Below are 16,835 nucleotides of genomic sequence, written 5' to 3' on the forward strand. Positions count from 1 at the left end.
GATAAACCCACGAAATTCAGTATATCCAAGAGGTGCCCCTATGAAGCTCAAACGAAAGGATAGGGAGGCATTCCTAAGATTCTCAAATGACAAAAAGGCAGCTGGAGAATAAGAAGACAATTAATACTGTGACATGTTGAGATCTCTGGGTCAAATTTGGCATTTTATCCATCCAAGGATGAATAAAATGCGATGCAAGGTAAAATTTGGTGTACTATCGGAATATAAATAACTGAACTGGTAACATTACCTTAATTTGATACATGAATGCAGGGGTGGAGAAAATCACCTCAAATCTGTTTCCCCAGAGTTTCCTCAGATGGCCACAGCTTCTATCTTCCTGCCATGCCCACTTTTCCCCAACCACCAACTGTTTGGTAGTTTCCTGACTTCTGTGCAGCTTTTCCCCCCAACCTAAAGGGTTGACATGCCTCTGCTGTGGAATAATTACTGGCAGTAAAAGCTTTAAGCTCTAACATGCTGGTATTTTTTGCTCTCAGCCATCACTGGAACACAACCCCCGAGAGATTCTTCTAAACTGAATTTGGCCAACTGGCTGAAAGAAGTTCCCCAACTCTGCATTAACATGTTCAATCATGTAGATACATACCCTAAGTTTAGGGAACAAACTTGCATATAAATACTAACTTTAGCCATTTTTTATGTCCTGTTGAGGGATGTACAAGCATTTTGTTTTTGCTCGCAAAACATGTGAGCATACCCCGTTGGAAGCTTCAAATATGAACATGCATCGGCCAAATATATTCGCAAATTCTCGAAAATGTGCTCCCATTCGTCTCATTCCCGGTTCCCAGTTTGAGTTGTGCAGATGTCCTAAATTGTGCAAATTTTCTCAACCAACTGAATCAGTATGGCTTTACCCTATGGAGGAAATCTGCGCAAATCTCAGAGACCTCCGCAAATCTCTCATTCGAGCGCTGCTGGATTTGTGCAAGTTTCCCATTTGTGTGAAGACAGCAGTGATCACAAACAGGAATCCAGCCCAAGACGAGTGGTGAAATTATGTTTGGAGAATCCTAGAGATGCCAAACATTGTTCCTTTGCCCATCCCTAGTCTTGTCTATCGGAATGGTGCATCCTTGAAAAGGACATGGCTGGCTGGCATGCTGAACAAGAGAGTTCCCTGTGGCAATATCCATCACCATCAAGAATAACTCACCTTGCACCATCACATGCAATTTAAATGTAACAATGCATTTTTGGCCCTCATATTTTCACAACGTTTTAATATTTCCTCGTTGCTACACCCCCCCTTCAAAAAAAAAGGACAGTCATTAACTTAGTGTGCTTTTTATAGATATATACATATATGTATAAAACAAGTTAAAAGGAGATTTGTAGGCTCTATAATAGACATCCAGAGGCACTTGCAGGTAAAAACAGCAAATCCTTGAAATCAAGGGTGGAGGTGGCGAGTGTGTGTCTCTCCTGAATAAGTTAAGTCAAAGTTTGTTCCTAAGGAGCAGATGCTGAACCCTGTGGCTGGCAGCATGTCAGATGGCTTTGGGGGGTTTTCTGTGCTGAATCCAAAGTGCTTTGGGGATGGAAGGACACAAACCGGTGGTAAAACAAGCAATGGGCAGAGATGGCAGAATGTAGAGGAAGTGTGGCGGTAACCCTCGGTAAGTCCTGAAAAACAAACACAAAAACAGAGAAGAAAAAGACACAATTTGGTGTAATATCAGAATCTAATTAAAGACGAGCACTGCCCATTTCTATATTTTGATCACTTACATCAGCGGTCTTCACTATTTTTCAAGCAGCAGCCACGGTAGATCCGGGCAGTGCCACCAAGGAGTAATTTTGCAGTTTTGAACTACTATGCAAACCAAAACTCGCCCTTCAAAATTCACACGTCTCCGAATTTTGCAGTGGACTTTGCCAATTAAAAAGGAAAATGCATACCAAAATGTACATATTAGGGAAAATAACATCAAAAGTGCATTATATTAGGAAAAATTGCTTGCAAAAATGCATATAGTAGGCAAAAAAAGCAAACACATAGGCATATATTAGGAGAAATGTGTACAAGAATGCCTATGAATTTTTATTTGAACTTTTAAAGAATATTCTCAAAATTCAGAACAAATTGAACTTCTCAAATTCAGAACAAACTGAAGACTGGAAAAATGAGAAAATGAGAGAAAAAGGTAGGACTAGGGATGTCGGAGAAATCCGCAACATAATCAAATGAGTTTGGATTTCTATGAATCTTACCTACAGATTCTGCAATGGGCCAGTTTTCCCCAAGTCTCACAAATTCCGTAGACTTGTAAACCAGTTTTTGTTTTACTCTCCAGAAATTTACACAAATTTAGTCATAGAAAAAGATGTAAAATTTAAAAACCGGCCAAAAATGTGCATTTCCTCCATAGGCTATGGCATGAAAATGTGTATGGGGGGTGGGGGAGGGGAATCGCCCTGTGGGATGACCTCTGCCGGGAGAGGAACAGGGGGAGTGCGACCCTGTTGATTCTCCTGGACCTCTCAGCGGCTTTCGATACCATCGACCATGGTATCCTTCTGGATAGGTTGTCTGGGTTGGGAGTTGGAGGCACTGCACTACAGTGGTTCCGCTCCTACTTGGATGGCCGATTCCAGAAGGTGGTGCTGGGGGATTATTGCTCTGTGCTATGGCAATTGTGCCATGGGGTTCCACAGGGCTCTATTTTATCCCCCATGCTGTTTAACATCTACATGAAACCGCTGGGGGAGGTTATCCGGAGGTGTGTGCTGAGGTGCCATCAATATGCGGATGACACCCAGCTCTACCTCTCTTTCTCATCAAAACCAGGTGAGACAGTGGCTGTTCTGAATCAGTGCCTGGGCACGGTAATGGACTTGATGAGGGCCAATAACTGAAACTCAATCCAGACAAGACGGAGGTACTGTTAGTGGGTGGTTCGTCTGCCCGGCTAGGTGATACTCAACCTGTTCTGGAGGGGGTTGCACTCCCCCTAAAGGATCAGGTTCGTAGTTTGGGGGTGCTCTTGGATCCAGAACTGTCACTTGAGGCACAGGTGAACTCAGTGGCATGGAGTACTTTTTATCAGCTTAGGCTGGTATACCAACTACGCCCTTATCTGGACAGAGATAGCCTAGCTACAGTTATCCATGCTCTGATAACTTCTCGTCTGGATTACTGCAATGTGTTATACGTGGGGCTGCCTTTGAAAATGGTCCGGAAACTTCAGCTGGTCCAAAATAGGGCAGCAAGATTGTTAACAGGGACTGGCCTGCAAGCTCATATTACGCCAGTACTTTTCCAGCTGCACTGGCTGCCAGTCCATTTCCGGGCCCGATTCAAAGTGCTGGTGTTAACATTCAAAGCCCTTAACGGCTTGGGGCCAGGTTACCTGAAGGATCGCCTCCTCCCATATGTGCCTGCCCGGACCTGAAGATCATCCTCAGCGGCCCTTCTCCATGAGCCCCTGCCGAAGGAAGTGAGGCGGGTGGCTACTAGGAGGAGGGCTTTTTCTGTTGTGGCACCCCGGCTCTGGAATGAGCTCCCTAGTGAGGTTCGCCTGGCGCCTACATTGTACTCCTTTCGGCGCCAGGTGAAGACCTTTTTATTTTCCCAGGCATTTTAGCATTTTAGCTTTCTAAATTTTTATCTTTGCTGTTTTAAATCTGTAATTTAAACTCCTGTACTGCTGCTAGGTTTTATTGTGGTTGTATTTGTTATATTGTGGTTTTAATGTTCTATATATTTTAAATTGTTTTATTGTGTGTTGTTTGGTTTTAATTTTTGTGAACCGCCCAGAGAGCTTCGGCTATTGGGCTGTATAGAAATGAAATAAATAAATAAATAAATAAATAAATATCTGTCCATTTTCACAAGGGTGAATTTGCACAAATTCAGGAAATTGGAAAAAATCCGATTCTGCCAATGAGCAGACAGTGGAACAAAAGGCACCTGACAATCTGTGAAATGGAGATGGAACGGATTTTACAAAATCCATACATCCCTAGCTGGGACTTATAGTTCCTTAACATCTGGAGGGTCAAAGATACCCAGGTGATGTCCCTTAGTCACATGGAAATGGCACAGTCTCTCTTCCCACAGTAGCGGATGCCATTTTTTTCTCCAGGATGATGTTATGTCTGAGGGATTGTGGCCAAGGAGGTGCATGTGTGTGTGTGTGTGGGGGGGGAATAGCAGCCCCTGAAGCAGCTCTGCTCTGAAAAGAGCTAACACTAGCTTTAAGTGGGGAACACGCACACCACTGCATCACTGCATCTATTTGGAAGTGCCGGGACTCATAAGGACAGCCTCCATAGTCACACTACCAAGGAGAGGCCAAAACATTTTAAAAGGAAGAGTTTTTAGCACTTTGCTACACATACGCACACTGCAAAATTCATGTGGCCCGTGACAGCAGCAAAATCTTCTCCCTGCTATCCCCCAAAGAAAGAATTCTTTATTATTTTTTTTATTGCATTTACATCCTGCCTTTTTTCCTCTTGCAAGGAACCTAAAGGGCATCTTACATAGTCATCCTCCTCCTCTCCATTTTATCCTCACAACAACAACCCTGTGAGGTGGGTTGGGCTGAGAGTCTGTGACTGGCCCAAAGCCACCCAGTGAGCTTCCATGGCCAAGTGCAGACTAGAACCCGGATCTCCGGGCTCCCAGGCCAACACTCTCACCGCTACACCACACTGGCTCCCAAAGAGTAATGAGGGAACAAGCATATTGTTTCTTGTTACTTTGCTGGCCATCCTGGGAACATAAATATATGTTGAAAGTGCAGGACAAATATTATGGAAATACATACGAAAGAAAGAAAGAAAGAAAGAAAGAAAGAAAGAAAGAAAGAAAGAAAGACATCAAGAGCCAGTGTGGTATAGTGCTTAGAGTGTTGGGACACAAGAGATCTGGGTTCTAGTTCCTACTCAGCCATGAAGCTCACCGGGTGAGTTTGGGTGACTCTCAGCCTAACCTACTTCACAGGGCTGTTGTGAGAATAAAATGGGAGCAGGACAACGACTATGTAAGCTGCCCTTTGGGTTCCTTGAAAGAGGAAAAAAGGCAGGATATAAATGCAATATTAAATAAATATTAACAACAACAATAATAAATTGAAGAGGAACTGCAACATTTTGAAGAGGAGCTGCAACTCCACGCTGCAACATTTAGTTGTATGCCACACATGTCTCTAAAGATCTCAAAAGAGTAGAAAAGTAAAACGCACGCACACACTCTACCTCTTCTATAGCCACCAGTACACATTCTGTTCTGAAGCCGCTATCTCCCAGACTTGCTTATCCCTGAGACCTTTGTGGTTTTGACATTGAGGTTCTCGTATACAGAGGCAGATTCATCATCAACCCTGGAGAGAGAGAAGAGGACGTCACCGAAATCAACTCCAAACACAAAAACAACGAAGCCAGCCACAATGAAGTGTGCTGTAGCACTTTAAAGCAGGGGTGCAGAACCTCTTTCGGGCCAAGGGCCAAATCCCATTTTGGAGAAGCTCTCGGGGGCCACATTCGAAATGTGGGAGGGGGAGGTGTCAAAGGCAAACACAACGCGTACCACTGTCTCCGTCACTTTCCCCTTACACAGCCCCCACCTCGCCCTGAAATAATACCTTCTGTACTTGGCAACCATAGTAACTAACAAGTTATGTGACCCCCTGAGCATTATGCAACTAACAAGTTATGTGACCCCCCGAGCATTATGCAACTAACAAGTTATGTGACCATGTTAGTCATGGTTTACTCTTTTTGTTCCTTACTGTTAAAAGACTTTTTTGTTTTAAATTGTTGTGCACTGCCTTGACGTCTTTTTAGAAAACCAATGCTAATAATTAATACATGTTCATAATAAACAAACAAGCCAACAGCTTACCCCGTCTGGACCCTTGGTGAAGGGGGGCGAGCTTTTCCTCTGGGTTTCTCCATTGGTGGGTATCGGATGTTCAAGTATTCTTTCTCCTTCCTCAAATTTCTCTGAAAGGAGACAATGGGAATGGTTCGATGGGTTCCACACCTCCAACCCTCTGGGCCGGGATGGGGTGGGGGCCAGAATGTCTTTCAGCCCAAGGGCCAAATTCCATTTTGGAGACATTCTTGGGGGCCACAGTCCAGTGGTGGGCGGGGCCAAAGGCAAAGAGGGCAGGGCCCCAAAGCCAAAAATACCAGCATGTTTTAGCTTCAAGCTCTTCCTCCCAGCAACTAAGCTTTAGGAGAGGCATTTCAACCTTTTAGGATGGAGAAAGAATTCACAAAAGGGGGGAAACCACCAAATGATTGGTGATTGGGGGAAAGAGGGTGGGGCCAGGGAAAGGGGGTGGGGTCTTCTGGGGAAACCTGGAGGGCCAGATTTAGACTCTGGATCTGGGGCTCTGCTCTCCTTCTCTGGGCCATTTCTAAAGTGTGACTGATTAAGCACTCGGGCACATGACCTACTGCTAAATCAAACCCAAAGTCCTTCTAGTCCATCACTTTTCCACAGAGGCCGACCAGAAGACCTTGGGAAGTCCACAGCAAGGCATGAGGGCAATAGCCCCCTCCTGCTGTTGCCCCTCAGGAACTGGCCTCCAGACACACACTGCCTCTGAACCCAGGGGGCCGCATGTAGCCATCATGACCAATAGGCACTGGCTGCATTCGCCTGTAAAACTAAGCCATGATTTATGTTAACCACAGCTTGTTGCTTTATCCATGAATTGTCTTGCAGATGAGCAAATAAACTGTGGCTTCTTTTCCCTGTTTCTGGTTTGTTACTCTCCTGGCCATTTTGCCAGCCTTCAGAGCGGTTTCATTTCCAGGCTGGGCGCCTCCATTTCAGGGCAGACAGCAGCGCAAACAAGCCAGGGATAATCAGCCATGGTTCTGGGTTCAGCCATCATGACAAGCCATGGTTTAAACAAGCCAGACTTCATAAGCCAACAGCAAACCATGGTTTCAATTTGTGATTTGTAGCTGGTTAACAAACCATGGTTTGTTTGCAGGGATGGGTTCAGACACAGCGACAAGCCAGATTTCAACAAACTATACTATGGCTTAGCGTTATGTGCAAACCAGGTCATTGATACAGTTTCCTTTTATGAATTTGTCTAATATAAAAGGTATCTGAGCTCATGGCCACCACTACATCTTGCGGGAGCAGTCAAGGGAGAGGACCGTGCAAAGCCTCAATTTGGAAGGAAGAGCCTACCCATAAATAACACCCCCAACCAGCCCCAAAGGGCAGCACCACAGAGAATTGACTCAAATAGACTCAAACCTATTTGATTTCAATAAATTTTATTCAGACATTTTGTACCAGCCTTCCCAGATCTGGTGCCCTCCAGATGAGCTGGACTGCAAATCCCACCATCCCCAGCCAACTGTGGCCAATGGGAGCTGTAGCCCAACATATCTAGAGTGCACTTGTTTGGGGAAGGATTATTTATACCCCACCTTTCCATAATACAATGGAGGAGGATTAAAAATAACGATAACTCAAAACGTAATTCAAAGCAATTTGAATACACAGCTGTAAAAAACAGAATCACGAAAACCCACATCAGCAACAGCAGACTAATGCACCATTCCCGGAGAGATGCTAACTAAAATTGCTGCTGCCAGAGAACAGTCTTAACAGCTGGTTTATGACTGGCCTCCAAGGTCCCATTTGCAGGCCGTTATCCAGATCAATCAGATTTCAGGCTGGCGCCAAGGGTAAGCATACTTGGTCAGCTGCCGAGGGCCCACACCCCAACAGGGGCCCACTGGCAAGAGCTTCCTGGACTTGCTCCTCCTCTTCACCATTGCAGCCTGCTTGTTCACCTGCCTCTCACTCTGGCCCAGAGAACGGTGGTGGTGAGGAGGAGGAGCAGGAGATGCCACGGCTGGCTTGCTCCCTGGCTCTCCGCCTGCCAATCAAGCAAACGGGAGCAATGATGAGGAAGAGGAGGAGCAAGTGCAGCTGGTGACAATGGCGGTGAGAAGGTCGATTCGCTGAGGGAGGGGCCCACGGAGGGTGTCTTCCCCAAGGGCTCTCACAGACCTGGAGCTGGCACTGATCTGCTTAGCTGGCATTAGAGACAGGGCCTTTTTCAGTGGTGGCCCTGTCTCTGATGCCAGCTACGCAGATCAAATTTTATACACATCTTCATGCTCTGCGTCCTCTTTTTTGGGTGGTGCATAAAGACTGCCCCAAAACCAGGACAAGATGGAGCCCCTCTGCTCTCTGTCAACACCACCTTATGATCAGGGTACACCGCCTCTGAAGATGGAGGCTCCATTCCTAGCTATTGCGACTAGTAACGTCACCACTGATAGTTCTTTTCTCCGTGGACACATCTGGTGGAGGCTGGTGGCTCCAATGTCAGTGGTGCTGTGAATCCGCTCCGGGTTTCAGTCAGAACTCTAAAGGATCTATCCAAGTTGGTTTGCATCTTGGATAGCTCTTTTAGAGCTCCAACCAAAACCCGGAGCAGATTCACTGCCCCACTGACATCGGAGCCACCAGCCTCCCCTCGGCCCCGTATTTATGAAACTCCCTCCCAGACTTTTGGCTCCATCTTTATTAGCTTTTAAATGGATCATGAAATGCCACTACTTTCAATCTCCTTTTAGCTGCCGGACTGTGATTTCAGAAATATGTAACTGTTTAAGCTCCTGCCAATTCCCTTTTAATGGTTTTACATTGTACGGTACGGCATTCATACCAGCAATGTTCTTAGGCTGCTGTTTTACTTCGTTGCTAGTATGAGATGACGTTCAGCTTCATGTTTTTATTCATGCATGCCTGCTGCCTTGGAAAGCCTTTACTGCAGAGGGATAGTTGAAAGAAAATAAAAACTTCAGAGCGGGCTAAGGTGGGGCCAGGCGGATGTCCCTTGTAGGGTCTAAACTCTGGAATCTCTTCCCAACTGAAAAAAGCCATTTCCAGAGTCAGGAACCAAGAACACGTCTCAAGCAGGGCCACATGGGACAAGGTGATGCCTGAGGGATCCTGGCCCCAGGCCAGTTAGGACTTTAAAGAGCCAAGGTTTGTTTATTTGTGAAGTTATGTCCTGCCTTGCCTCCAAGGAGCCCCCCTCCTCTGCATTTCATCCTCACAACAACCCTGTAGGTTAGGCTGAGAGTCAGTGACTGGCCCAAAGTCACCCAGTGGGCTTTATGGCCAAGTGGGGACTAGAACCTGGGTCTCCTGAGTCCCCGTCCAACACTCTAACCACTACACCACACCAGCTCTTGAACTGACCCCAGAAACCAATACAAAGCCAATGAAAATGGTCCTAGAGCTCTCCTTACACACCTTCCAGTCACGCCCCCCAATGGGGCAGTAATACACCCCCTACCTGTTCCTCTTCTAGTGCCTTCTGTTCCGTTGCGATGTACTGCTGGACGGCCATGTATACAAACTTGTATTGCGCCTCCGTTTGCACCATCCCGGATCGCTGCCTTCGCACCATTTGGATGGTCTTGGGGATATCGATGTCGCAGTCCAAGCCTGCTTATGGGCCAGAAAGCCAATGCAGGGAGGCGTGTGTTATTGGGGTGGGGGGAACAGAGCAACCCCACACTAAAACCCAGAATTTCCTCAAGGCAGCTGGTGTGCCTAAGTTAGTCATTTGTGAGCTACCACTGGGGTGGGGGATACAATTCTTGTGCTGCCTGGTCACCTGGATGCAACTCCTACTCGTGATAGGTGAGTAGCTATTTACAAGACTGCATTAAACATTCAAAACTCTACCACATGAACTAAATCATTAAAAAAAAAATGGGAGAGAGGAAAACCCAAGATGGAAGCTACTATGCTAGTACATTTACCTTGCCTGTGAATGGTGTCCACCAGGATGTCTATCACGATGATCGTGCCGGTGCGTCCTATCCCAGCACTGGAGATATGAGAGAGAGAGAGAGAGAGAGAGAGAGGATGGAATGTCTCTAAGCAGCCTAGTGGCTACACAGCCCACGGATGAGCTAAGCCAAAGCCCACTGAACTAACTCATCATGTCGATCAGGAGTGCAGAACCTTTGGCCCATGGGCCAGATCTGACCCATGGGCCCTCTTGGGATTCCATCTAGATACATGGCATTGTGCAAAGAACATGTTTGACAGGAGCCCTGCCCCAACAGCTTACAATCTAAAATTAACACATGGAAACAGAGGAAGGAGTGGTGGAAATGGAGACATAGGTAAGTAGGGGAAGAATACCTATTTCAGTCATCATCATCAAATATAACTTTGGCTTAGTCACAATAGGGCGGCTTTTGCCAACTGGGAGTTGTAGTCTAAACCAGATGGGTTAGACTACAACTCCCTTCATCCCCGGCCAGCAAGACGCTTGCACAGCAGCCAGGAAGTGGGCAGGAAGCCAGTGAATGCTTCCATGGAAGAGAAGACTAGCAATGGCTATTTATTTGTTTATTTCATTTCTATACCGCCCAATAGCCGAAGCTCTCTGGGCGGTTCACAAACGCTACAAGTCTCGAGGGCTCTGTACTTCCTCCAGAGTTAGAGGCAGCAGCCACCTGAATCCCCAGTTGCTGGGGACCCCGAGTGGGAGCGTGCCGTTGCGCTCATCTTCTGCTTGTGGGCTTCTGATAGGCATCTGGTTGGCCGCTGTGGGAATGCAGATGCTGGAGTAGATGAGCTTTTGGTCTGATCCAGCAGGTCTCTGCTTATGTCTCTTTGATTCAAGACAGACAAAGGGGAGTCCTTCACACAGCATAAACTATGGAATTCACTTCCGCAGGATGTGGTGATGGCCACCAATGGACAAATTCATGTAGGAGAAGGCTATCCATGGCGACTAGTCCTGACAGCTCTATGCTACCTCCAGTACCAGAGGCAGTGAGCCTATGTACACCAGTTGCTGGGGAACATGGGCGGGGGGTGCTGTTGCAGTCATGTCTTGCTTGTGGGTTTCCTGTGGGCAGCTGGTTGGCTGCTGTGTGAACAGAATGCTGGACTAGATGGACCCTTGGCCTGATCCAACAGGGCTCTTCTGACGTTCTTATGTCCTTCTAAGAGCCACCAACCTAAATCTACTTCCCTGCAGTTCCAAACCTATTGTTTTTTTGTCCTACACATGACTAGCTCTCTCCTACAGAGAGCTAATCATGTGAGAGAAGGAGAAAGCACACACACACCAAACACTGAAACCCTTTTCACTGGCGTGTTCCACTTCGAGATTAACCAGATTAAGAGGATTACGAAGCACTCAATAAACACAATTCAGGAGGATTCCTCATGCAAGGACCCAAAGCCTTACGCATGCCTACACAGCCATTCTCCCCGCTTCCAGCCATCACTGAATCACTTTTCCACTCTACTCCAGACACTTTAAAATGTTTGAATTATCTGCCTCTTTTTCCTTTTACTGTCTATGACAGGACTGCAGAACCACCGGCGTACCGGGGGTCTCAGAAGGCCTCGGCCCCATCCCCTTTCCCCTGTCAAGGAGAAGGAACCCTTACACTCCTGCCATGGAACCTCTGCATGTTGCAAAGGATTCTGGGGTGTGCACTAGGGTGCCCTCTTCAGGTCATAGCTGGTGTTGAGAGCTCATCCTGCAAGACAGCCAACCCAGGGGTGGATGGGGGTCGCGCTGGGATGATGGGAAACGGAAGGCAAGACAACAAGACTCAGAGGAGTTGTCTGCAGTGTGACGAGGCTTGTGGGAGGCCTGTTATATATAAAAGAGGGTGATATGGGATGGGAAAGAAGGATGTTCATTAGTCCCAGGTGGCAGTGTTGGCTCTAAGATTTTGGAGCGGGGCTGGAAGAGGCAAGGTATGCAAACTGAAAACGGTTGTTTTTATTTGTTCAGGATAACAAAATTAGATATCACACCCTCAGCCCAAAGAGGATTATGCATTTAGGTATTATGTTTATGTATGTGGTATACATGAAAATTAAACATTCAAGACATAAAACGACTTAAAACATAAGCAGCAAAATCAAGGGGCATAAAAACTATCCCAACCAGCTTAAAAGAATACAAAATTTAAGGTTTAACGCTATGTTATCCATCATTTAACTGCCTGTGCAGATAAAAAGGTTTTAACCTAGTTCCAAAAATATATACAGCGTTGGTACTAGGTCACCTCCTGTGGGAGGGCATTCCAAAATCAGGGTGCCACTGCAGAAAAGGCCCTATTTTCCGTAGAAGAGAAAGGCACTTCCCTTGTAGGAGAATCTTGTTGGGTGCGCCATGGGGGAGCGGCCCCTCTGCCAAACATGGAGCCCCAGCAAATTCCCCATGCTCCCAACCTCTGGAGTCGAGGCGGCCCAGCTCCGCATCGCCCTCTGCTGCCCACTCACCTGCAGTGCACCACGATTGGCCCAGTGTCTGGAACGCTCCTTTGCGCTCTGTTGACTTGATCCAGAAAACTGAGGACTCCTCCCGGCTCGTTGGGGACTCCGTGATCTGGCCAGCTGAAGTACTGGAAGTGCTTGATCTGTCTGGGCCGCTCTTCCTGTTGAGTTTGAAAGACGGAGGAGAGGCTTTGTAAGGCCAAACAGAGGCACTGCTCCAAGTGTTGTGGGATGGGGGGAGTGCACGCATCTCTAGCTGATTTTGGGAAGGCGGGTGGGGGAAAGCATGAAGTGTTGCTGCTGGCAAAACCGTGGGTCAAGCAATGGCGCAACTGGAACTTGGTAAATATTTGCACAGTAGAAACCAAACACAGCTGAAGTTAGACAGTGACAAGGGCTCCCACTCATGCTCTCCTGTCCATGTACCTCTGACGCATCAATTCTTGTAGGGTGGGGTGGATGCTAACAGGGGACATGCTGACTGTGGTACGATGTCCCAGGTTCTGGGTCAAGAACCCACTGGGGTCACTGAAATGGAGAACAAAGGCTGCACACCCAAAAGCCACAGAGCGAGTTACTGCAAGCTGGGCACGAACTGGCACTCAGGCCCAGTTACTGGACATGAGCTGAAATAGGCGGAGGTAGTTCATGAAGTGGCACAGGGCACATGTGGGGGGGAATCACCACAAAGGCTGTGGATGCCACTTCAGTATACCCGGGCGGTGAATACTCCCTGCTAAAACATAAATTCTGCATCAAAGGAATCCAAACTCTGTGCCCCAGACAGGAGGACTGAGTGACCCGCAGACATGACGCCAATTGAAACCATTTGCATGCTTTCCTCTTTTTCCGGCATCTTTTCATTTTGCAATGTTTACTGTTCTGCTGGTTACAAAAACAGGCGAGGGGCTACGACAAATAAAATAGAAAAAAAAATATGAACAATAAAATATAAGCATAGAACGGGGCACTGGAGTCCCAATATAAACTAGCAGAAATCTTATTGAGCCATTCCCCTGGTTTCAAAAATTTCCACAGGTGTTGCTCAGGTGAACACTTTGAAACTTCAGAGGGCAAGAAGCTTGACTTTGATTTTTTGTTAAAAAAAAAAGCAGGAAGATTTCCAAATTTCACCCCCATCATTATGTTTTCCACTTTTTCCTATAAGGCAGCTGCTTATCCTCAGCCCTGGATTCGCCGAATGAGTTTTTAAAGTTGAAACGCAAGAGTCTGTCCACATTCAGAAGAGAGTCTAGTGGGTTCAAATGGGGGAAATACAGTAAACCTTGTAAAACAGGCTGTTCTCTGAAGGGCGGGAAAAGGTGGCATCTCACCCTGTCCGTCCGTGCAATCTCTAGTTCCCGGATGTGGTAACCCTGAGCTTCTCGCTCGCTGACGTTCGTCACGCTGATGTAACCGTATTCTTTGGTGCCGTTTCTATCCGGCCAGTAGCGGAAACATTTATTCTGGAGACACACACACACAGAGAAAGTGATTGATTGAATTCCATTAGGGAGATCCACTTGTGGATCAATAGGGATCTAGGAGAATTTCATTCCTGTTCGCAAATCATACGACCACATTCTGTTCGCAACCCCGAATGCAATAGGAGCACAAATTTCCACAATTTCCTGAACTCACGTTCATGTCTAACAATGCACTTTTGCACCAATGTGCATCCCCCCCAATCTGTATGTTCATATTTTAGCCTATAGGGGAAAGGTGCATTTTTGATTGGGAAAAAATGTGCACTTCTTTTTTATTTAAAAACTGTGCATTTTCCCAATTGAAAAATGCACATTTTTTCCCCAACAGAGAGAGAAAAAGAAAAGATACTTGCATTCAGGAACATGAATGAGGCAAACAGCTTTGAGGAGGAATTTGGACCACCTCAGTGAGCTCATACGTTACATGATCACCCATCCCTATGTATGCATCAGTACAGAAAGAACAGGTTCCTGGAGATATATTTTTAGCTTGGTCCAGTCTCTATTATTATTAGACTAGGATAGGCTGCTGTGTAGGTGACCAAGCATTGGGGGGGGGGTCACATGAACAACTGGACTTGGAGTGGAAATATTCTTCAGCACCGGCGATGGGACAGCGTCCTCCACCCCACGCAAGGCAGCAGGATAGCTTAAGGGGCACATAGAAAACCACAGCACACACAACTCTGTCCTCCAACGTCCTTGTGGCCACCTCCCAGCATCTGCCACTTTAGGCCACTGCTTCACTCTGCCTTATGGTAGGGCCAGCCCTGGGCACGGGGTACAATCTGGAAACTGTGGGGTGGTGGGAAGGGGGCACACCAACAACCAATAAATAACAAGCAGCCCCAACACTTTCCAAACAGAGCAAGAGGGGAGAAGCGCTGCACGCACAAGCGAGTTAATAAGACTGTTGAATGGCATGATAATGATCAGCCGGGCTTCGCGCTGGCTCTCTTTCAAGCTCTCTTTTGAAGAGGTTGTTCAAGCTCATCAAACTCTAATTATAACCCCCTTCCTCGTCCTGACATGCGGAGAACGTAAGGGAGCCCTGGTTAGCTCTCCAAGCTGTGCTTCAACCCAACAAGGCTATGAGCATCAGAACACATCTGACACCAACACAGCGCTGCTCATCGCTCACCCACCTGCATGCAATATATCAGACGGGTGTTTGATGGGCAGAACTGCTTGGCTGTCTTCCATTTGGGGTCTTCTTCCCCAACCCAAGGTAGACTATGTTTACTCGTATTTTATGTTTTTTGAGCTTTTAAAAAACATGGGATATGCAACGTAAACAGTGCAGGAATTCAAGATGGATATGGACTGGGAACACAATTTGCAGAGCCCAGTGCCACAAGGTGGCCAATAGCTTGGATCAGAGGTGCAGGATGTTAGGTCTGGGGCCCAAATTCAGCCTACCTGGGGTTGTAAACTGGCCCTCCAGGGTTCCCCAGGTAGCCACGCCCTTTTCTCCTGGCTCCACCCTCTTTCCCAGACAGTTTGCTGGTTTCTTGGCTCTTGTGCAGTTTTTTCCCCTTGTTCTAAAAGGCTGTAATGCCTCTCCTAAAGCTTAGTGACTGGAAGTGAGAGGTTTAAGCTAAAATAGAATGTTGTGTTTTTTTTTTGTCCCCCGACCTTTTGCCTTCAGCTCCACCCACCACTGGAATGCAGCCCCCCCAAAGCTTCTCCAAAATGGAAGCCAGCCCTTAAGCTGAAAGAGGTTCTGCACCCCTGGCTTAAATTACTTAAAAGAACGACTGGCCAAATTTCTGGAGGACAGGTCTATCAATGGCTTCTAGTCATGGGGTGGCTATGCAGAACCTCCATGTTCAGGGGTTGTATACCAGTGAATAGATATCTGGCTGGCTACCACAAGCTGCTGGGCTAGATGGCCCTTCTTATGTTCAAATATTTCAAGGATGCTCAAGGGGCATTTCTCAGAAGTATCGACTTCCCCTTCCCTGCCCCCTGAACAAATCTGTCAAAATATCCACTGTTGCCATTCACATGTCTTCTCCAAATGGAGAGGGCCTTCGGCTGGAAAAGTAATGTAGGCCAAACGTCTCAGGGCTTTTTTTTACACATTATGAACAGGGCCAGCCCTACTATTAGGCAGAGTGAGGCAGCTGCCTCAGGCGGCAGGTGCTGAGGGGTGGCAAGGTGTAAGAATACAGGTGTGTGAGCTATGTGGCCCGCTCTGCACCATCTAAGAGAGGGATGGGCAGAAGGTAGATCTCCAGATGTTTTGGACTTCAGCTTCCAGAAGCCCTTGCCACCATGGCTAAATGCTGGGAGTTGTAGGCCCAAACATCTGGAGATCTACCTTCTGTCCACTCCTGCCCTAAATTAGCCTGCTGCCATCAAATGCAGTACAGGACACTATCCCATCCAGGCCAGTGTTGCCTTCTGTATATAGAATTGGGGTGGGTGGGCACTATTTTGTCCCTTGCCTCAGGCAGCAAAATCTCTTATAAGCCAGCCCTGATTATGAAGAATGCTCCTCCCCATTAAAAAAAAAAATCCTTGCATGTAGAAATCAAGCACACAACGGATAAAGCTTTGGCAGAGTTTTTGCCCTGAAGCACTAGCTTTCTACATGAAAGGAATTCATGTGGGGGAGCATTACCTCTTAAGTGGTAGACGTGCAATTTCATATGTTATATGAAGAATGAGAGGGTAGAATGGGTCACAAATGGAACGTAAAACCAGCAAGGTTACGTTCCTGGGGGATGGCCGGCGCGCTCACCCTCCCTCGCTCCACTTCCTTGGTCGTCATGACGATGACGTGAGTGCTCTCTTGGTACACCATCGCCCAAAAGTCGTTCACCGTGGTTTGGAGGCAGCCCTGGGTGGCAATGTAGACTTTGCTGTGTTCAGAACTCCTTCCATCTTCAGGAACATTCTAGAACAGAGCAGGGGGGGGGAAATCAGGGAGGGGGGGTTTCATGAAAGGGAAGTGTTGATAATAAAGGAGGCCCTTTTTCGATCAGGCTCTGACAACATGTCTTTCCATTCGAGCCATCAACCAATTAAGAGACTTTTTCACTCACTGAACATCTGCC

At 47.0% G+C, this 16,835-nt stretch overlaps 1 protein-coding gene across 5 annotated transcripts in view; it reads right to left on the reverse strand.

Annotated features, from left to right (window-relative positions):
- Positions 1–1,295: 1,295 nt before the first annotated feature.
- The window catches only part of LOC146335234 (tyrosine-protein phosphatase non-receptor type 11-like), a 70,440-nt gene continuing 54,900 nt past the window's right edge, over positions 1,296–16,835 (reverse strand). For 3 of the 5 annotated variants that reach the window (XM_084821906.1, XM_084821909.1, XM_084821907.1), the window contains 8 exons: positions 16,520–16,675; positions 13,621–13,752; positions 12,293–12,447; positions 9,793–9,860; positions 9,321–9,472; positions 5,876–5,976; positions 5,230–5,354; positions 1,296–1,650 (listed from right to left, as the gene is read on the reverse strand). In XM_084821906.1, coding sequence (XP_084678032.1) covers positions 5,270–5,354; positions 5,876–5,976; positions 9,321–9,472; positions 9,793–9,860; positions 12,293–12,447; positions 13,621–13,752; positions 16,520–16,675 — 849 coding nt within the window. In that variant the 3' untranslated portion in view covers positions 1,296–1,650; positions 5,230–5,269. The remainder of the gene's footprint in view (positions 1,651–5,229; positions 5,355–5,875; positions 5,977–9,320; positions 9,473–9,792; positions 9,861–12,292; positions 12,448–13,620; positions 13,753–16,519; positions 16,676–16,835) is intronic. The other 2 variants (XM_084821908.1, XM_084821910.1) reach the window with 1 other exon arrangement.

Source organism: Heloderma suspectum, chromosome 15 (genome assembly GCF_057233095.1).
Source record: "Heloderma suspectum isolate Gila_16-S chromosome 15, 16-S_ref, whole genome shotgun sequence".
Taxonomy (NCBI): domain Eukaryota; kingdom Metazoa; phylum Chordata; class Lepidosauria; order Squamata; family Helodermatidae; genus Heloderma; species Heloderma suspectum.